The sequence below is a fragment of the Brassica napus genome, chromosome A6 (assembly GCF_020379485.1).
Source record: "Brassica napus cultivar Da-Ae chromosome A6, Da-Ae, whole genome shotgun sequence".
Classification (NCBI taxonomy): domain Eukaryota; kingdom Viridiplantae; phylum Streptophyta; class Magnoliopsida; order Brassicales; family Brassicaceae; genus Brassica; species Brassica napus.
Window position 1 is genome coordinate 4,841,158 of NC_063439.1, and position 19,070 is coordinate 4,860,227.

The following is a 19,070-nucleotide window of genomic DNA, read 5'->3' on the forward strand; positions in this document are numbered from 1 at the left end:
TATAAATTTTAGAGATATTTGGAAATAAGGAACAAATTAACTATTGTCTTGTCCCCTTAGAATTAAAACTGAAATCATTGTCCCTATAGTATAACCATTAATGAAAATCCAGTTTAGTCCTTCCTAATTAATTTTAAAATACAATAAGGATTTAGTTATAAGGAAAAAAAATAAAATTAACAATTAAGATTTAATTATAAAGAAGTTAAAAATAATTTTTTAAGAAGTAAAAAAGGTCATTTCTCCTTGGCTTCAATTTTTCAAGGTGAAATGGTGCGATTATGGTCGATCGCGAGAGTCTCGAACTTCGGGAGACGACGGAGGCTCACGAGCAGTGGCGGCCATAGAACTAGTAGAGTGATGAGCTTCGGAGACTGAAGCCATGGCGCTTTGGGGCTACCAGGTATGGGAATAGTGGGAACCGACGCTTACGAACCAACTCTAGTTCCTGATTTACCTTCCGACGCAATGAAGAAAGCCAGCTCGGTTGAATCGGTAGAGATTCAAGGACTGTGGCGAAGAGAGTGGAAGAAGGCCTGGAGAATGTGAGAGTCCGATCAGCGTTTGCGTCTGGAGTGGTTTCAACGGCGATTGTAGATGATGGGTCTCTGTGGGTTTGGGGAAAATCGAAAAGGGGACAGCTTGGGCTTGGGAAAGGTATCATTGAAGCTCTGGTTCCTTCAGCTTTAGGTCAAGAACACATCGTTAAGGTATCGTTAGATTGGGGGCACGAACACACCGACCCTAGTTCTTCAAAAAAGCTTTGTCACCTTTGAAAATATTCTATAATCGGATAGTGAAAATTTTAAAGCTACAAAGCACCAAAATAAATCATATTTTCGTATATAACATGTTTGTTTCGGGTTTATGTTCTTCAATTATATGCCACATTGGCCCACCAATAATCCGAACTTGAAGAATAAATCTATTTCATAGACAAAATTGGTTGTCAATACCAATACTTCCTCTTCCCCTTATGTATACCAATACTTCATCTTCCCTTTATGCTTCCTCCTAATCTTCTTGACACACGGAAGACTTGAAACAGCAAGCGATTATTGCATATGATCAGAATGATTAGGCACATCGGAGTTGTAGTTCCAAAGGGGAGGGACCTGAAGCAAAAAACGTTAATTAAAATCGATATAATAAATGTTTCGATACAATAATGTGGAAAGTAGTCTTTCAAGAAAAGAAGAGATGTTGTTTCATCAGTTTTCCACTTAGCTTCGAGACAATGCTCCGGAGGAAAGTCTCCAGATCAACTTTAACATTTGACTTATTCCCCCATGCAAAAGTCTCCTTGGTTATGTTATACAACACCATACCGTTGCTGCAGCATATACCCATGACACATTCTTCACCAAAATATTTGGTGAAGAAGAGTACATCATCAGGTGTAGAAGTCAACCCAATGTCAACACATGATCGTGTCCGCACAAAACCCAGAAGTGACATGCCTCTCATGTGGATATTGTCCATCGGAATGTTGGAGATGTGCAGTTCCTTGTATGTGCTCCACTGCGGGGTCGGTAGGATGTGAGTAACCCACTTCTTAAGTACAATAGGATGTGTCACTCTCTTCTTCTCAAACCCCACCAGCATACCCACTACAATCGCCCTTGAATCTTCCGCAACAAGAAAACTATCCAGAAAGTTGTAAGGAATAAGGATTCCTTCGAAGTCATCTTCGGATCCTTTTTATTTGGGACATGTCTTAGTCTTTACCATGAAATGAACATGGGTTGAAAGCAAAACATGAGTCACTTTCCTCTCTTCGAAGCAAACTAAAAACCTAAAACCATAGAACTTGGATCTGATATAGAAATGAACAGCTTGAGCATATTGTAGGATATGAAGAATCCTTTGAAATTATCATGAGAAATGTACTAAAATTGTAGTGAACCAATCAATAATACTCAGATGATTTTATTTTAAGGAGATATTGAATTAAGAAGCTTTGTTTTAACTAATAACTATGTTTACTATTTTAAGCATTGAAATCTTTTAAAACATTTGGTAAAATTGTGTTCAACCATGTTGGAAGTCTTATTTTGAAGTCTCATTTGCATGCTTCCAACGGTACCATAAAATGGTTCATGCAAATGTAAGAAGAACTTTTTCGTAATCTTTTGTTTAAAAGAGTATGTAGTGAGGTTAGAGATCAATAATTGATAACAAATTATTGCATTAAAGGCCAAATTATCAGACATACTAAATTGTTGTCAATAATAAAACATGGAGCTGAGACCTACATTATCAACATACAATTTCTAATTATGAAATAGTTGAACATCTAACCTATTAGCTTAATGTTTGCAATGGTTTTTTTTGTATGGTTTTAAATAAAAAACATAACTTGCGTCTTAGAACATCGCCAAGAATACAAAAAAAATCAATCTGACGTGCACTCTTAAACTATTTGGGTCACAATTTAATATGTAGGCCTATCCAGTTAAGACAAAGCACATTTTCTTCTTCAGGTAGTTCGCACGTGATTGACTGTGGGGTAGAATATGCGAAACTTATGTTCGTTACTAATGTTCTGTTATCTTCTGGTGACATTTTTTATACAAAAGTTTAGAAACCTATCTGTTCAGTTTTATAGCATGTTCTGTCTGAACTTCACACTGTATTTTGTAATTTTACTCTTGTTTGTGTTGTTAGGTCGAAAAGTTTTTTCGACCACCCGTTCTCCATCTTCGACCTCTAGAGAAGAAAATGGCAGATCAGTAGGCAGACAGAACATCGGATCGAGATATGGAAAACCAAGAAACTAATTAAAGGTCTCGAATCGGCAAGAGGTAACGGAACAAGCATGGTGATGAATACGAAACTGCTTCCAACATCAAGAGTCGTCTCAACCGGAATCATTGTTAACGATGATGGCAAAGAGAAGAAATCCAAGTTTGATTTCGAGCCCTTTAGGCCATTAACGCTTCCTTGTACTTATGTGACAAAAAGTTCCATACTGAGGCCTTGAATGAGCTTCTTTGAGTCTGATGATAACTGATAAGTTTGGTTTTATCGTGATGGATGGTTGGGTTAACCCTGCTACAAGTCAGCCTAATGTCGCTGGTCTGATTCTTGGTGGTTCAGCTGGTTTCAAAACTAAGCTTAGCCAGTCTGAGATGTTTGATCCGCCTCTTCAAGCAAAGATACTGAACATAGTCGATGTTTCTTACGGAGGTGAAAACGGTTTCAACAAAGCAATTGAACTGTTTGCTGAGATTCTCTCCACAGGAGAAGAAACTGGTTGGGAAGTACTTTGAGGAGATAAGTCAGAACACGGGGAAGTATGTCTTTGGTGTGGAGGACACTTCTAAAGGCTCTGGATATGGGTGCTATAGAGACACTTATCAAGGCTCTGGAGATGGGTACTATAGAGACACTTATCATGTGGGAGAATCTTGATATCAACAGGTGCGAGTTAAAGAACAACACGATTTGGAGAAGTAGTGGTGAAGCACTTTTGGAAAGACTGATCAAAGCAACTTCCATGACGCAGAGTCCAACGATGAGCTAGAAGTATGCCTCTGCTAGAGTGGTTTGCGAATTAGTACAAACGGTTTGGTTGTAAACTTGAGTTTGTGACTAAAAAGTCCCAAGAAGGGTCACAGTTTTTGCAGAGGGTTTGGTGGGATACTTCGTTACCAGCTTGATATGGTGAGCTTTATGAGGATTCTGATTAAAATGAACGAACAGATCGATATATGCTATAGAACTTTGAAAATCTTATCTCTTTATCATATTTTACATCTGTTTTCTGTGTCTGCTAGACAATTTTTGTTGTATAAATTGAGGATTCTGAACATTTTCTTTTTGTTGCTGGTTTTATTTTCCCGGGAAAATCTATTGTGAAGAAGGAGATAAACAGCATCGTTCTTTGTCAAAACTTAAATGTCAGACACCTAAGCGGCATCGTTTATTGGCGGGTTAAAATAAATCTGAATGAACTGGAGCTTCCGCCGCGACGAAAATTACCGTCTCGCCATCACCAGCCTCCTCGAGCAGTACCCTAACCGAGTCAAGATCGTCCAGCGCGACGAATCCAGCGGCGAGATCCGATCCTATCCGATCCTCTAAGAGTGCCAGCGACCCGATCTCCTGGCTACCTCAAGCGATTTCCTCGGCCTATGGCGAATCGATGACGATGGATCAAGCTCAAGTCTTCCCTGAATAGCAACAAAAACAGCGAGTTCTGTGGTCCTTTGACTTCGTTTGATTGGAACAAAGCTGAGCCGAGACGAATCGGGACCTCTAGCACCGATACGACTTGTACGATTTGAGATATTGATCGTGAAGTTGTTGATACTCAGCTTATAGCTCTCATGATAAAGAAAGTGTTCGACATTGCTTGGGGTGGAGTTGCTGTGTTCGCGTCAGTCTCAGCTGATGAAGGACAGCAGGTTGGTGAAGGTGGGCTTGACCTTATTCTTGTTTACACTGTTGGTGCTGAGATTGAGTGGTCTTCTTCTCAGCCTGATTGGGTCGCTATTGCTTTCTCAACCAAGATGCAAATTCTCAGGGTTTGATCAACTCTTTGTCAGAATAGGGTACTCATTTTCTATCGTGTTTAAGAGTCTGCTTACTCTTGTTACTATCCTCATGATGATGTAAAGCTTGCAATGACTGTTCTCCCATTCGAATTAATGAATCTGCTAAGCTTGCATTGACTCTTATTGATGTATTGTTTGTTGATAAGAAAGTTTGATACTTTGATCTTGACTTTTGCTCATCACTCTTTTCTCTCATTAGTCTGATCCATGGGAAAAATACTGTGCGTAAACTATGTTTAGTTTTCTATTTGATTAGTCCAGTGAGATTCTAAAAGTTAAACACAAATCTAGTTTGATTAAGTTCTCCTGCAAGTAGGCTGTAGAAGCATCAGCTCCAGTGTGGTAAATCTGCCGAGTCTATACATTTCAACTACTTGATCTTGGTACTACTAAAGATAAACGCTGCTTAAAAATGGGACAATAGGACATCAAATCTAAAGGAGAATGAAGGAGTAATTGGAGGGTTGTTTCCCTTGGTATTTCGAGTTTCATTGAACCGTGTTTATGTGATGAGACTAATCATCCATCATCTCCTTGATGAGACGCTTACTATGGTTGGTACTTTGTGAGGTGTGAGCAACAAGGTGATTGACCATATGCTCTGCTTCCACACAAAAAATGCCATATGCTGAAATTTTATCTGCAGCCAAGAGTGTCAGAGAAAATTCAGTTGTGACTTTTCAGTGGTCCTAAGAAGGTATGTGGGGAGATGAGAACAAGCCAAATGATGTGCAAATGTGACACCATAATGGAGAACCACACTTGGGAAGCCCAAGTGAGAAGAAAATATTAGTGAATCATACAAAAATGTGAAGAGGGAAGAGACTGATCAATAACAACTATACAAATGAATGACAAAGCTATCCAGAATCTCATCTTCTTTGCCTCCATCTTAGCAATTTTCTTTCCGATATTACTTATGCCAACAAACCACAAAAAAAGTTATCCGACAGAAGATTAAATCATTGTTTACACATTTACACTGTAAAGATCACATATGTTTCACTGTAAAAATGCTTTCATTCTTCTGCTTTCAGAAGACTTGTCACTTGCAGCGAAAACGGCATGCGCTCCGTGTGGTTGAAGACATCATTGTTGTAGTTCCAAATACCAGTCCCAAGAGTAACCCGAGGAAGCAAACACAACATATATTAGATGGTAAGAACAGTTCTTGCATTTATTGGACACAAGAGTTCTTTACCAAGAATCGGACAGCTGTTGTCTGATCTAGCTTCCAGCTTGTTATCACACAGTAATCAAGTGGAAAACTCATATCAACTGCATTTGAGATTCCCCTTTGTGATTTTCCAAAGAAATGCTTCATTCGTGACTTTGTAGAACACAATCTTAGGTGTTGAGTTGGATCTCGAGAAAATGTCAATGATAGCTTCTTCACCAAAATTTTGGTGATGAAGCGACATCAGAAGCGATGAGAGGAGTGAGCTTGCAGTCTTTACCGGATGCAGCAGTACGTACAAAGCCATGAGAATCATGCCTTGCAGGTACATGTCATGTATAGGAATATTTGCAATGTTTAACTCTCGGTGTGTACTCCAATGAGGTGGTAGTATAATGTGTTACCCTGTTTTTCTTTACTCTAACCTAAGAATCCCACTATCATCGACGACCTTTCATCTGCTGCAGAAAGGAACCTTTCCAACAAATCATACGCTAGAAAAGCACCTTTGAAATCATCCTTTATGCCATATTGAAATTGCGCATTCCAGTCATCTATAGTGAACTGATCTTGAACTAAACACAATAATGCATTAGCACACAGTCAAAGCAAAAAAGGTAAATCATATTTATAGATGTTTCTTTTAGTGTCTTCATCGGTGGTAATGGTGTTATACTGTTGTCTTGTGATTTAGAAAGGTCGAATTTGGATGTATATGATTGGAATCCAATCATCATGCCTTGATGAAATAAATTGATTTGTTATCATATCAGGAAAGAAAGTTTCAAATGAAAAAAAAAAAGATCGAAAGAAAATAAACTGAACCTGGCAAAGTTAAATTGACAATGTAACTCTGATCAGTATGGGCTTTGAAGTGAACTCTGCTAGTGATAGATTGACCATCAATTACGTGAATATCCTACGAGAGAACACATCGGACACGGCAACAGTGCACATGGTAGAACTGAACTACAATACTCAGACGATTTTATTTTAAGGACTGCACTAAGATTGTCTCGTGAACTGATCCATAATACTCAGACGATTTTATTTTAAGGAGATCTGAACTAAGTAGATTGTTTTAACTAATAACTATATATACTATTTTAAGCATTGAAATCTTTTTAAAATTTTGGTAAAATCGTGTCAACTTTATTAGAAGTCTTAATTTCTAAGTCTCATTTGCATGCATCCAACAGTATCATAAAATGGTTCATGCAAATGAAAAAAAAAACATGTTCACAATCCTTTGATGTTGTTTAAGAGAAAAATAATTAAAATATTAGTTTATTCTGCCTAAAAATACGTAATAATGTTAGAGATTAATAATTTATAACAAAGTGTTGCAATAAAGTTCAAATTATAGATACAATAAAATATTATAAATTAATATTTGATAAATTAATAAAAAAATTCTGGTTTCAAGTTGAACTATTTCAAAATGTAACACAAATCGATAAGATAATAAAATAATATTTTTTTAGAAAAACCTATGTAAATATATGGTCTATTAAAATTATAAATTATTAATTTATATGTATATATATATTATATATGTACAAGTTAAAATGCTCTTGTTACTATCCTCAACATGTAAAGCTTGCACTGAGTGTTCTCCAATCGTATAAATGAATCTGCTTGACCTCTTTACTTTATTCACTATGCAAAGCTTGCATTGACTCTTGATGTATGGTTTGTTGATAAGAAAGTTTGATACTTTGATCTTGAATTTTGCTCATCAATCTTTCTCTCTCTAGTCTGATCCATGGGAAGTGTGTATCCAAATATTGTGCGTAAACTATTATGTTTAGTTTTCTATTTGATAAGTCCAATGGGGCTCTAAAGTTAAACTACAAATCTTATTTGAATAAGTTCTCCTGCAAGTAGCCTGTTGAGTAGACTGTAGAAGTATCAGCTCCAGTGTTGTAAATGTGCCAAGTCTATACTATTCATTTCAACTACTTGATCGTTGTACTAAAAAGATAAACACTGCTTAAAAGTGGGACAATAGTACATTAAATCTAAAGGGGAATGAAGGAGTAATTGGAAGGTGGTTTCTCTTGGTTTATCAAGTTGTTTTTCACCGTATTGAGCCGAGTTTATGTAATGAGTAATGAGACTAATCAACCATCATCTCCTATTCTACTTGATAAAATGCTTACCACAATTGGTACTTTGTGAGGTCTAAGCAACAAGGTGACCGATCATGTGATCTGCTTCCACACAAAAAATGCCATATGCTGAGATTTTATCTGCAGGAAAGAGTGTCAGAGAAAATTTAGTTGTGACTTTTCAATGGTCCTAAGATGAGATGAGAACAAGCCAAATGCAGTGCAAATGTGACCACATGATGGAGAAGCCCACTTGAGCAAAGCCCAAGTGAGAAGAAAAAATCAGTGAATCGTACAAAAACGTGAAGAGGGAAGAGAGTGATCAATCACAACCATACAAACGAATGACAAAGCTATCCAGAATCTCATCTTCTTTGCCTCCAGCTCAGCAATTCTCTTTCCTATATTACTTATCTCTCCCTTCAACATTGCTTTCTGTCCTCATTTTTTCTGCTGCTACAGTTTATACAGCTTCTCTCTCTCTCTGGTAGCCATGGCTTCGGCTACTTTCTCTGTGGCCAAACCATCTCTTCAGGTTTTGTTTCATTTTGCCTTCCTTATCATCTTACTGCACTTCATTAGTTACATCATCATGATCTGATACTCTATATGTTTTTACATTTCAGGGTTTCTCTGACTTCTCAGGACTTCGAAACTCCTCTGCTCTTCCCTTCGGCAAGAAGTCTTCTTCCGATGAGTTTGTTTCCTTCGTCAGCTTCCAAACTTCTGCTGTGAGTTCCTTTCCTCTTGGTTTCTTCTGTGTTATGTCTCTTGTGTGCATCTTTATGAACCAAGTACATTTGTTATTTTTCTGTGCTGTAGATGGGAAGCAATGGTGGATACAGGAAAGGAGTGACCGAGGCCAAGCTAAAGGTAGCCATCAATGGATTCGGTAGGATCGGCAGGAACTTCTTGAGATGCTGGCACGGTCGTAAAGACTCTCCTCTCGATGTTATCGCCATTAACGACACTGGTGGTGTCAAACAAGCAACGCATCTCCTCAAATACGACTCAACTCTTGGAATCTTCGATGCTGACGTCAAACCTTCAGGAGACTCTGCTCTCTCCGTTGATGGAAAGATCATCAAGATTGTTTCTGATCGCAACCCATCCAACCTCCCCTGGGGGTAAGTTAACAAAAAAAAAAACAATTGTTTCATTCTTTCAAAATTGTATCTAAAATTTTTATGAACGTATCTGGTTGGTGATGATGGTTAGGGAACTAGGCATTGACTTGGTTATCGAAGGAACCGGAGTGTTTGTAGACAGAGAAGGTGCTGGAAAGCACATTCAAGCTGGAGCCAAGAAGGTTCTAATCACTGCACCTGGTAAAGGTGATATCCCTACCTATGTCGTTGGTGTCAATGCTGAACTTTACAGCCATGAAGACACAATCATCAGCAATGCTTCTTGTACTACTAACTGTCTCGCTCCATTCGTCAAGGTCCTTGACCAGAAGTTCGGTAAGCATCATCATTAGCCATAGTAATGCTTACAGAATGTAAATTAAAGACTAATCTTTTTACTTATTTGTGTTGTGTCAAACATGGTAGGGATCATAAAGGGTACAATGACAACCACTCACTCATACACTGGTGACCAGAGGCTGCTAGATGCTAGCCACCGTGATCTAAGGAGAGCAAGAGCAGCGGCTTTGAACATCGTTCCAACATCTACCGGAGCAGCTAAGGCCGTGGCGCTAGTGCTCCCTAACCTCAAAGGGAAACTCAACGGAATCGCGTTGCGTGTGCCAACTCCCAACGTCTCGGTGGTTGACTTAGTTGTGCAAGTCTCAAAGAAGACTTTTGCTGAAGAGGTCAACGCTGCTTTCAGGGATGCAGCTGAGAAAGAGCTTAAAGGTATACTCGATGTCTGCGATGAGCCTCTTGTCTCTGTTGACTTCAGGTGCTCTGATGTGTCGTCCACCATTGATTCTTCTCTGACCATGGTTATGGGAGATGATATGGTTAAAGTGATTGCTTGGTATGATAATGAATGGGGTTACTCTCAGAGAGTTGTTGATTTGGCTGACATTGTTGCCAATAACTGGAAGTGAAGACCTCATCTTTTGATGTCTGCTCCATTTTTTATTACTGTTATATGATTCCGAAAGTATAATTGTAGTTCCTGAGTTTATGTATTTGTGCTCTGCAATTTTATAGTAATAAACTTTATATTCAAACATATACATCCTTCTCTTAAACTTATATTGATTTCAACATGTTTCACAATATTCAGAGATAACCAAACTAAAGTCGATTCTTAAGCATTAATCTGTGTGTGATTAGTTGATTTCTCTTTGGTGTTATATGTGTCTTTTTTTTTCATTTGGTGTCCAAATAGCATATGAAGACACAAGTCTATCTTTATCACTTAAAACAGACAAAGATATCAAAATCCAGACAAAGTTTAAGATTATGTTATATCACATGCAACTGAAGTCAAATGTTTGCTTCTTATGTTTCAACTTGTTTACATTAGTATTAGAAGCAGCTTTTCAACTGAATCCAAAAGCTAAAATAAAGATTGAAAAAGAACTAATTAACTACAAAACAGTAACAAGGATCTATTTGACACTCCTGTAGCTTTGAAGAATCATCCTGCACTGTCTCTTCCTCTGTTCTCAATTTCTTTTCTTCTTCTTCTTCTTCTTCTTCTTCTTCTTGCATTACTCTTAAAAACTCTTCAAGTGCTCTCTGCATCCACTCATATCGACACAGCTCCAATGCTTCTTTAACACTCAACTGCAACATTTTTCATGTAATTCCCAAAGTTATACATGAAAAAAAAGAAAGAATCATCAGTTTATTCGATTTTTAAACTTGTTATTATTATGTTTTGAGCTTTTTTAATTTACCCATTTCCTCTCACGATTCTCACGTTCTGGCCAATCCTCGAGTTCTTCGGTTACCTCTAATGCAAACATATATCCTTTGCATCCACCAAAACATTCATCCTCCTCATTGCAACTACTACTAATACTACTTTTGCTTCTAAATTCCCAAACTCCTAAAGGAACTTCCTGAAAACAAATGACCAAATAAAATGACAAACAATCTTTCTGATTCATTTTGCTTTAAATATTGAATAAAACTTACTCTAAGGCTTCCTTTAACTCCAGCCTCTTCCATGGCTTCACGAGAAGCAGCTTCAAGAACTGTCTCATCATCTTCCCATCCTCCCTGATAATAGTAACATACACAACAACAACAAAAAGAGTTTTCATAAAAACAGTAAGAGAGGGAGATTTTCTGAAGAAACTAAAAAAAAACCTTTGGGAAGACAAGATCATGACGATTAGGAGATGTAACCATGAGAACTTGAAGCTTGTTTACAAAGTCAACACTTGTGTCTTCTTCAATTCCCTCGTCTTTGATCAGCCTATACGGAATGCATCTGTTCAGAAAACACTAAGAAAATCATTGATATGATGATAATGATGATGATGATGAAAAAAAAGAGAACAGAATAGACTTTTATGTACCCAGAAACGAGACGAAAGTTGTTGTCATAACGTTGACGATCTCGTCCTGTCCGAGATGATATAACGGACATTGATGAATCTGCAACAAAAGATTTCAACACAAAACCAAAAAAAAAAAAAAGAGAATGCTGTCTGTTACGTTCTTGAAAAGCCCTCTCTTCTTGATTATTAGGGTTTAGTAAGAAACATGATCATCATGGAATATCATTTCATCTTCATCTTCGTGAGAAACAACAACTCTCGTTTTTTTATTTTCCAGAATTAACTTTTTAAAAATAAAAAAAATCTTCTTGTTTTTAAGTTCTCTCTATTTTTAGGGAGAGTGTGTACCAACGAGCATTCATTGCTGTTTGTGACCATCAACTCTCTCTATTTAAATCAATTTTTTTAAGAAAATATCAATAAAACGAAGTTACTTAGGAAGATGAAGCAAGTGACTGACGGATCTGATTCCATAATTGACTTGTTACAGTTCATATCAACAGAGTAATATTCTCCACTAAAGAGAATAACTCTGGATGATAATAGATGCTACAAAAACTTATCTTGAGATGTGTTTCCAAGGAGACCATTGACACCGAATTGGTATTTACTACGTACTTTCAATCGGTTTCGAGCTATATTCCATTTTTTTTAAGTATTTCGGACAATTAAAGTATATCTCTTACCACAAGTTGCTATAGAGTTGAGATTGTGTCCGATAATATGTTTCATAAAACCCTTAAGCCATGTGTGTTAAGAACTTTACTGTTATTACCAAACCCCTACTTGCATGGTACTTCCATTGATGTATTTGGAAGCACGAACCATTTCTTGTATGTTACGTTTTGTTGATGAGATGTTTTTTGCTCTTCTATTATGTTTTTTATTTTTACTAAAATGAGGCTATAGTACATGTGGATATCACACCAGACTGCATGAGTCGCGATGTGAGAGTAATATATCTTCTTGATCGTCAAAAACCAGAAAGATAATAATAATATGATCACAGCTTTAAGAAACAGTTAATTTTGGTTAAATCATATCTTATCTAACTTTTCTATTAATAGTATGTAAAATCTGCTGCCAAAAATAATAATTAATATAAGAAAATCTTGTCTAATTTTGTATTTCATATCACTTTATAGTTTTTATAACTTGATTTGAGGACTACAATTAAAATAACATTATGAAAAACATATAGTTAACCAAATTTAAACTATACTCTAAATCTCAACTCAATACAAGATATATAACTAAGACTTTTTAACCCCTTTGTATCTTTGTGACCTAATACGAGTTTGAGATCTTCTAGTTTCTGTTTTCTTCAAGATCACCCACCAGAAAACAACCGGTTTGTATTTTGTAACTGATACTATCTCTTTTTCTGTAAAGAACAACAGTTTTCTGCTAGTATAACTAATTAACGGGTTTCCACATTGTTATAATGATGATGATGATGATGAGCATGTTGGTAACATCAAATAGATTTCCTTACCTTCTTTTCCAAATGATCATGTTGACTCTAATATATATTATAATAAGGATAGATTTGTCATTATTATTTTGAATAAGTTCATCTCCATCCCAATACACCAATTAAAACTCACATGGATGAGTCATCTAGATAAGTTTTATTTTACGCTAAAATTAAAAACACTGATACATATTTTAACTTAAAACGAACATCATCAATTCTCCTCTAGTTTGAAGAATTATCTTGCATTGTCTCTTCCTTTGTTCTCTATTTTCCTTCTTCTTCTTCTTGCATTACTCTCAAAAACGCTTCAAGTGCTCTCTGCATCCACTCATACCGACACAGCTCTAATGCTTCTTTAACATTCAACTGCACATTTTTCATGTAGTCCCAAATTTATATATGAAATGACATAATCATCAGTTCATTCGATCTTATACTTGTTATTATATTTTGAGCTTCTTACCCATTTTCTTTGGCGATTCCCACGTTCTGGCCATTCCTGGAGTTCTTCGGTTACCTCTAATGCAAACATATAGCCTTTGCATCCACCAAAAGATTCATCCTCCGCATTGGTACTAATACTACTTTTGCTTCTAAATTCCCAAACTCCTAAAGGAACTTCCTGAAACAAATGACCAATAAATGATAAACAAACTTTTTGAATCACTTTGCCTTGAAGATTGAAAACTTACTCTAAGTATTCCTTTAACTCCAGCTTCTTCCATGGCTTCGCGAGAAGCAGCTTCAAGAACGGTCTCATCATTTTCCCATCCTCCCTGATAATAATAGTAACATAACATCATAAAAAATAAAGTTTTTATAAAGACAGGAAGAGAGGGAGATTTTCGAAAGAAATTGAAAAAAAAACCTTTGGGAAGACAAGATCATGACGATTAGGAGATGAAACCATGAGAACTTGAAGCTTGTTTACAAAGTCAACACTTGTGTCTTCTTCAAGTTTCTTGTCTTTGATCAGACGATACGGAATGCATCTGTTCATCAAACACTAAGAAATCAACCATTTTGCTTTCTCGTTTTTGTATATGTTTCCGACAGTTGCAAACTTGCAAAACTGCTCATCATTCGAAAAAAAAGAAATGATTTTCTTATATTTTACCCAGAAACGAGTCGGAAGTTGTTGTCGTAACGTTGACGATCTCGTCCTGTCCGAGATGAAAGAACCGACATTGATGAATCTGCAACAAAAACATTTCGACACAAAATCAAAGAAACATAGAGAATGTGTCTCTTACATTCTTGAAACTCACTAGCCTTGTTTATTAGTGTTAGTGAAAACACGATCTTAGCATGCTAGAATCCAGATTAAAAATTGTGAAACAAAAACGGGTTGAAAACAATAATATAAAGTAGTAAAAAGGTTTGAAAACCGTTAAGGAAATAGACAAATAGTCGAGATTTGATTTGTTTACTTAACTCAATAAATCACTCTTATATGAGATATTTTTATACGATTTTTAAGTTTCAGAATAAAACTATTTGCATGTGTCACAAAAAAAAAAGAATAAAACTATTTGCATCAACCAAAAAAACAATCTGCAAACTTAACATCCACATTATACTCTCTAAACTTACTTCAAAAAGATTTGAGGTATTGCTAGAACTTTGTATGTGAAAGCTTATCTTGAGTAAGATTATTATGTGAGTATATTGGTATTAGAGAGATAAGACATTTATTTATATGAAAAATTTAGGAAGTTTAATCATAAATTAATTTAAACATTTGTCACTAAATTTATTAACCTTTAGCCATTTGTCTCCAAGTCATTTTGGGTTAGACACAAAATGTGTTTAGCTTAGCCATTTGTCACCAAATTGATTTAGCTTAGTTAATAAGATAAATTAGTCACAATTTTACTTAGCTTAAACAATTTATCACTAAATAGATTTAAATTAGTCATTAACTTAGTTCAAATCTTTTAATTCATTGTCCAAAGATAACTCCAAATTTAAGTCTGATATATGATAAAATGTGACATGTAGTGATTCTATTAAATTATATCCTATCTTTCTTTTCTATTAATGGTTAGTAAGATCTGCTGTCAAAAATTAATAATTAATAAAAGAAAATCTTCTTTAATCTTATATTTCATATCACTTTATAGCTTTTATAACTGATTTTGGGAACAAAATTAAGATAAGATTATGAAAACATATAATTAACCAAATTTGAACTATACTCTATATCTCAACGCTGTAGGAAATCGTTTTTAACAAAATGGTTTAAGACCATTTCTCTGTAAGTTTTCGGACGAAGACGTTTGTCCAAATCCTTCACATGCTTTTATTTTTTAGTTTATAGTTTTTTGTATGTCTGAAAGTACAACATATAGAAAAATTCGATAGACTCTATATTTGATGTTGGAAGATATAAACACAGCAGTTGTATCTAAAAACATCACACTAAAGGAAGTTTAAAGATTTAAGAAAAGAGATTTGCCATTTTGACTCTACAATTTTTCTATATCAATTTATTTTAGTATTGTAATTTAGATTTATGTTTTTCTTATTTTTACAAATATTATTTGTCTCATTGAAATAAATTAAGGTTCCTACAAATACAAGATATATAACAAGAAGGATTCATTGGTTATTTCAAAACATAAAAGAAGAAAGACATGGATGCAACTTCACCACCAGCACTACCAGATGACGTCATAGAAGAAATCTTATTGAGACTTAGGGTGAAAGAACTAATCCGACTCAAGTGTCTTTCAAAACAATGGAAATCGAGGATCGAGTCTCGCAGTTCCATTGTACGATTCCACTTGGACCGCCCATCACTCATCTTGATGCTGCGTATCTTTATCCGTTTAGTAAAACACGTCTTCAAGTGTCTTCACGTGTCCTCCAAGTCTGCTTTTACTTTAATGTTTTCTTCTACATATCAAATTTAAACAAAAAGACTGAAACTTTTACCTGAGTGGTTTTACCACTACCAGTCTCTCCAACGAGAATTAGTGTTTGGTTGTCGTTAAAGATTATGAGAAATCCCCTTTCTGCTGCCACACTGGTAGAGTCCTTCGTTTCTCAAGTATCTGGTAGTACTGGCGAATAAGGCTTTCCGTTCCATTTATTGATTCCACTGCCAATATCGGAGCTGAAGGCTCGTCCACCATATCGAATAAGTGCTGACTTTCCTCTTTCTCTCGATACGTCAAAGAAGAGGGGATGCAAGAGAAGAACGATGAAAGGCAACCGTTTGCTAAAGTTTGGCTTGGCGGTGGCTAAAATTCTTATGGAATTTTTAATCTAGCCCCAAATCTTTATGTATATTCTTTATCCGCTCAAATTATTTGGAAGGCAAACCTAGGGCCCGTTTTAGTGGGCTGATAGTGGGCCCGTCTTTTATTTACGAAGCCTGGTTCAATAGCTAATGAAATATAACACCAAAGTTACTTGGTTACCTTTGTGCATCTGTTTAGTAGAGGGTAATTTTCAAAAACCAGAAAAAGAAGTGTATTTTTCAAATTCTATTTTGAATTTTGTTGTACAAAAAGAATATTTATTTTCATATATGCTGTTTATATCATTATTATGTAAAATTAAGCATACAAAATCAGTTATAATTTCTTTGTAACTAAGTCTTAATATTTGTCAAAATAATTAATGTGAGAATTAATTCTCAAATCTTTATTTTTAGGGTTCTTGTTGACCATATGGATTATAAAAGAGCCACTCTCCTTTCATTAAAGACACCAAGTAATCAACTCATACCAAATCCTTCACATGCTTTATTTTTTAGTTTATAGTTTTTTGTGTGTCTTAAAGTACAACATATAAAAAAAATCGATAGATTCTATCTTTGGTGTTTGGAGATAGAAACACAACAGTTATATCCTGAAAATCTGAGCACTATAAAGAACATTTAAAAATTCAAAGAAAGAAATTTATCATTTTGACTCTGCAATTTTCTATATCAGTTTATTTCGATATTGCAATTTAGATTTATGTTTTTATTATTTTTTATAAATATCAGTTATCTCATTGAAGTAAATTAAGGTTCCTACAAATACAAGATATATAACAAGAAGGATTCATTGGTTGTTTCATAACAGAAAAGAAGAAAGACATGGATGCGACTTCACCACCAGCACTACCGGACAACATCATAGAAGAGATCTTATTGAGACTTAGGGTGAAAGAACTAATCCGACTCAGGTGTCTCTCAAAACAATGGAAATCGAGGATAGAGTCTCGCATTTTCATTGTACGATTTCCACTTGGACCGCCCATCACTCATCTTGATGCTGCGTATCTTTATCCGTTTGGTAAAGCAGGTCTTCAAGTGTTTTCACGTGTCCTCCAAGTCTGTTTTTACTTTATGTTTTCTTCTATTTTGGAAAGCTCCTTATGTTCAACTTATATATGATCTCATATATTTGGAAAGTTGAACGTTGTATTTGGAAGCATGAAAGAAAATAAAATCTCTAGTTTGTTATTTGGCCTTATTCGTGAACTAGCCATATTTGGAGAAGAAATTAAGTAAATGTCATTGATTTTGACATAATGTAGAAACTAACATTTAGCACATCTTTGATCCGGTTGTACCCTTAATAGTAGCAGGTTATTGTGGTTGAAGTAGATATATTAATAGCACATCACATAAAAAGGCAACGTCACAACATTATTTACTGCATACTTAGTTATTATGGATAGTAAAATGAATAGATAATATATAAAGTTTTTTAATAAAAAAGTATATTCCATATCACCGAAATAGTATATAATTGTAATCACATTCACAACCACTAAATACTAAACGTTATCCCAACTTTTAATTGCTAAGCCCCAAAAAACCCTAATCCAATGTTAACTTTAATCTTTCATAAACTAATCCAAATTTTGAAATTTCAGTAAAATGCATTTCTATTCTACATGAAACATATGAAATAGAAAAAGTGAGAATGTAATTGCAATCTAAATATCATTTTAACATATTTCTCAAATGTTGATATGGTTATGCCTTCATGGAATGTGGTAATACTTGCCCTAATGTCAACGCCAATCATACATAAACTAAACCCTATCGACTAATCACTAACCCTACATGGCAATATAAACTCAAATCCGATGTCAACCCTAATCTTCCATAAACTAAAGTCTAGCCACTAATCACTAAACACTATATGGATAAGACATAGGCTTTTTACTTAATTACCACAACCGCTAAATAATATACTCAAACTCCTACTCAGTAAATTTAAACCCTAGTCAGAAAACTATAAATCCAAATACAATCTATAAATTGTTTTCTAATATTAAATTCCTTGTTCGGAAACTCGCTAGGCGCTACGCGTGCGGCACATGTGGGCCTAGCGATTTATTGAAAAGCGGGAAAAAATCGGGGAGTACGCGGGGAGGAATTTTTTGTACTTTATACGTATAATACTACATTTTATACATACAAATTAGAAACCACCATCTCATAATTTATTTTAAATGTTTGTTCTACTGACTTAAGTCGATAAAATCTGTAAAAATGTTTTAAAAAACTCATTCCGAGTCTGATCCAGTCTAGGCCCAATAAAATTTACTACTTAATGAAATACTAAAAGTAAAAAACTTGAAATTCTAACATCCCACATCGTCTAATGATAACAAAAGTAACATCTAACATCACCTATAAATAAACGTAGCACTAGCTAAATAGTTAGTTTGCAAGATGGGCTTCGTATCAAGCCCAATATCTTGTCGAAAAGTTTAAAAAGACGGCTCGTTACTCGCTGAGAAATCGGTTTTGAACCGAGTAAATCAGTTAGGCGGCCGACTATATGTGGCCCGATTAATGTGACCGAATTGGTCTTAATCGAGTCGGTTCATTGACGTGGAGCGACTACTCGGCCGAGTATACGGCTAGGCGGCCGCCTTTTAGAACAAGGATTAAATCCATGAAGGCACATTTATTTGGTTTGAAAAGTTGCATATGGGCTATACCATATAGTCTAAGTACTATGATAAACCTTATCGGGAAAACCTACATATTAAAGCCGCTCACACCCGCAACTTACTATACCTAAACCCCTAAAAATTAATCGATTTATAACAATGATACAACAAGAAAATATAAACCCTCTTGTATCCTCGTAGCAAATCATATGCTGTTATTCGTAAACCATAAACCCAAATAGAATGGAACAAAGTAAATAACATAGTACATATCGTTGAAATTATGAAATGTCTATGATTGCATAAAAGAAATTGATGCTGACCTCAACTATATCCCCTCACCTTCAAAATACTAAACCCTAAACTCTAATCA

General features: G+C 35.3%; 3 protein-coding genes and 1 pseudogene across 4 annotated transcripts; 2 read left to right on the forward strand and 2 right to left on the reverse strand.

Annotated features, from left to right (window-relative positions):
• The first annotated feature begins 405 nt into the window (after positions 1-405).
• Positions 406-4,535, forward strand: LOC106349760 (annotated as a pseudogene).
• Positions 4,536-8,135: 3,600 nt separating this feature from the next.
• LOC106346458 (glyceraldehyde-3-phosphate dehydrogenase GAPA2, chloroplastic) lies at positions 8,136-10,031 on the forward strand. Its single transcript, XM_013785793.3, has 5 exons — positions 8,136-8,382; positions 8,474-8,578; positions 8,670-8,974; positions 9,066-9,310; positions 9,401-10,031. Exons 1-5 carry the CDS (start codon positions 8,341-8,343, stop codon positions 9,901-9,903), a joined length of 1,200 nt encoding a protein of 399 aa, XP_013641247.1. The 5' UTR covers positions 8,136-8,340; the 3' UTR covers positions 9,904-10,031.
• A 252-nt stretch (positions 10,032-10,283) lies between these two features.
• On the reverse strand, positions 10,284-11,677 carry LOC106351244 (nudix hydrolase 12, mitochondrial). Its single transcript, XM_048782221.1, has 6 exons — positions 11,471-11,677; positions 11,332-11,410; positions 11,120-11,243; positions 10,946-11,029; positions 10,705-10,869; positions 10,284-10,591 (listed from the first exon to the last, which is right to left on the reverse strand). Exons 2-6 carry the CDS (start codon positions 11,400-11,402, stop codon positions 10,385-10,387), a joined length of 651 nt encoding a protein of 216 aa, XP_048638178.1. The 5' UTR covers positions 11,403-11,410; positions 11,471-11,677; the 3' UTR covers positions 10,284-10,384.
• LOC111216244 (nudix hydrolase 12, mitochondrial-like) lies at positions 10,838-14,462 on the reverse strand. 2 transcript variants are annotated; one of them, XM_048782223.1, is made up of 10 exons: positions 14,384-14,462; positions 13,908-13,986; positions 13,659-13,782; positions 13,483-13,566; positions 13,254-13,412; positions 11,471-13,156; positions 11,332-11,410; positions 11,120-11,257; positions 10,946-11,029; positions 10,838-10,869 (listed from the first exon to the last, which is right to left on the reverse strand). In XM_048782223.1, exons 2-6 carry the CDS (start codon positions 13,976-13,978, stop codon positions 13,055-13,057), a joined length of 540 nt encoding a protein of 179 aa, XP_048638180.1. In that variant the 5' UTR covers positions 13,979-13,986; positions 14,384-14,462; the 3' UTR covers positions 10,838-10,869; positions 10,946-11,029; positions 11,120-11,257; positions 11,332-11,410; positions 11,471-13,054. The 2 variants fall into 2 exon arrangements, with proteins under 2 accessions (XP_048638180.1, XP_022576395.2); XM_022720674.2 differs by having other exon boundaries at positions 11,332-13,156.
• Positions 14,463-19,070: the final 4,608 nt, after the last annotated feature.

Excerpts from the sequence above, each read along its gene's own strand:
- LOC106351244 (XM_048782221.1), bottom strand. The coding sequence starts at position 11,402 with ATGTCCGTTATATCATCTCGGACAGGACGAGATCGTCAACGTTATGAC. Across the intron at positions 10,870-10,945 it reads GAGTTAAAGGAAGCCTTAGA|GAAGTTCCTTTAGGAGTTTG; the intron begins GTAAGTTTTATT and ends ATTTGTTTTCAG. Across the intron at positions 10,592-10,704 it reads AGAATCGTGAGAGGAAATGG|TTGAGTGTTAAAGAAGCATT; the intron begins GTAAATTAAAAA and ends AAAATGTTGCAG.
- LOC111216244 (XM_048782223.1), bottom strand. The coding sequence starts at position 13,978 with ATGTCGGTTCTTTCATCTCGGACAGGACGAGATCGTCAACGTTACGAC. Across the intron at positions 13,783-13,907 it reads AACTTCCGACTCGTTTCTGG|ATGCATTCCGTATCGTCTGA; the intron begins GTAAAATATAAG and ends TTTGATGAACAG. Across the intron at positions 13,157-13,253 it reads GGAATCGCCAAAGAAAATGG|TTGAATGTTAAAGAAGCATT; the intron begins GTAAGAAGCTCA and ends AAAAATGTGCAG.
- LOC106346458 (XM_013785793.3), top strand. The coding sequence starts at position 8,341 with ATGGCTTCGGCTACTTTCTCTGTGGCCAAACCATCTCTTCAG. Across the intron at positions 8,383-8,473 it reads TGGCCAAACCATCTCTTCAG|GGTTTCTCTGACTTCTCAGG; the intron begins GTTTTGTTTCAT and ends TTTACATTTCAG. Across the intron at positions 8,975-9,065 it reads CCATCCAACCTCCCCTGGGG|GGAACTAGGCATTGACTTGG; the intron begins GTAAGTTAACAA and ends GATGATGGTTAG.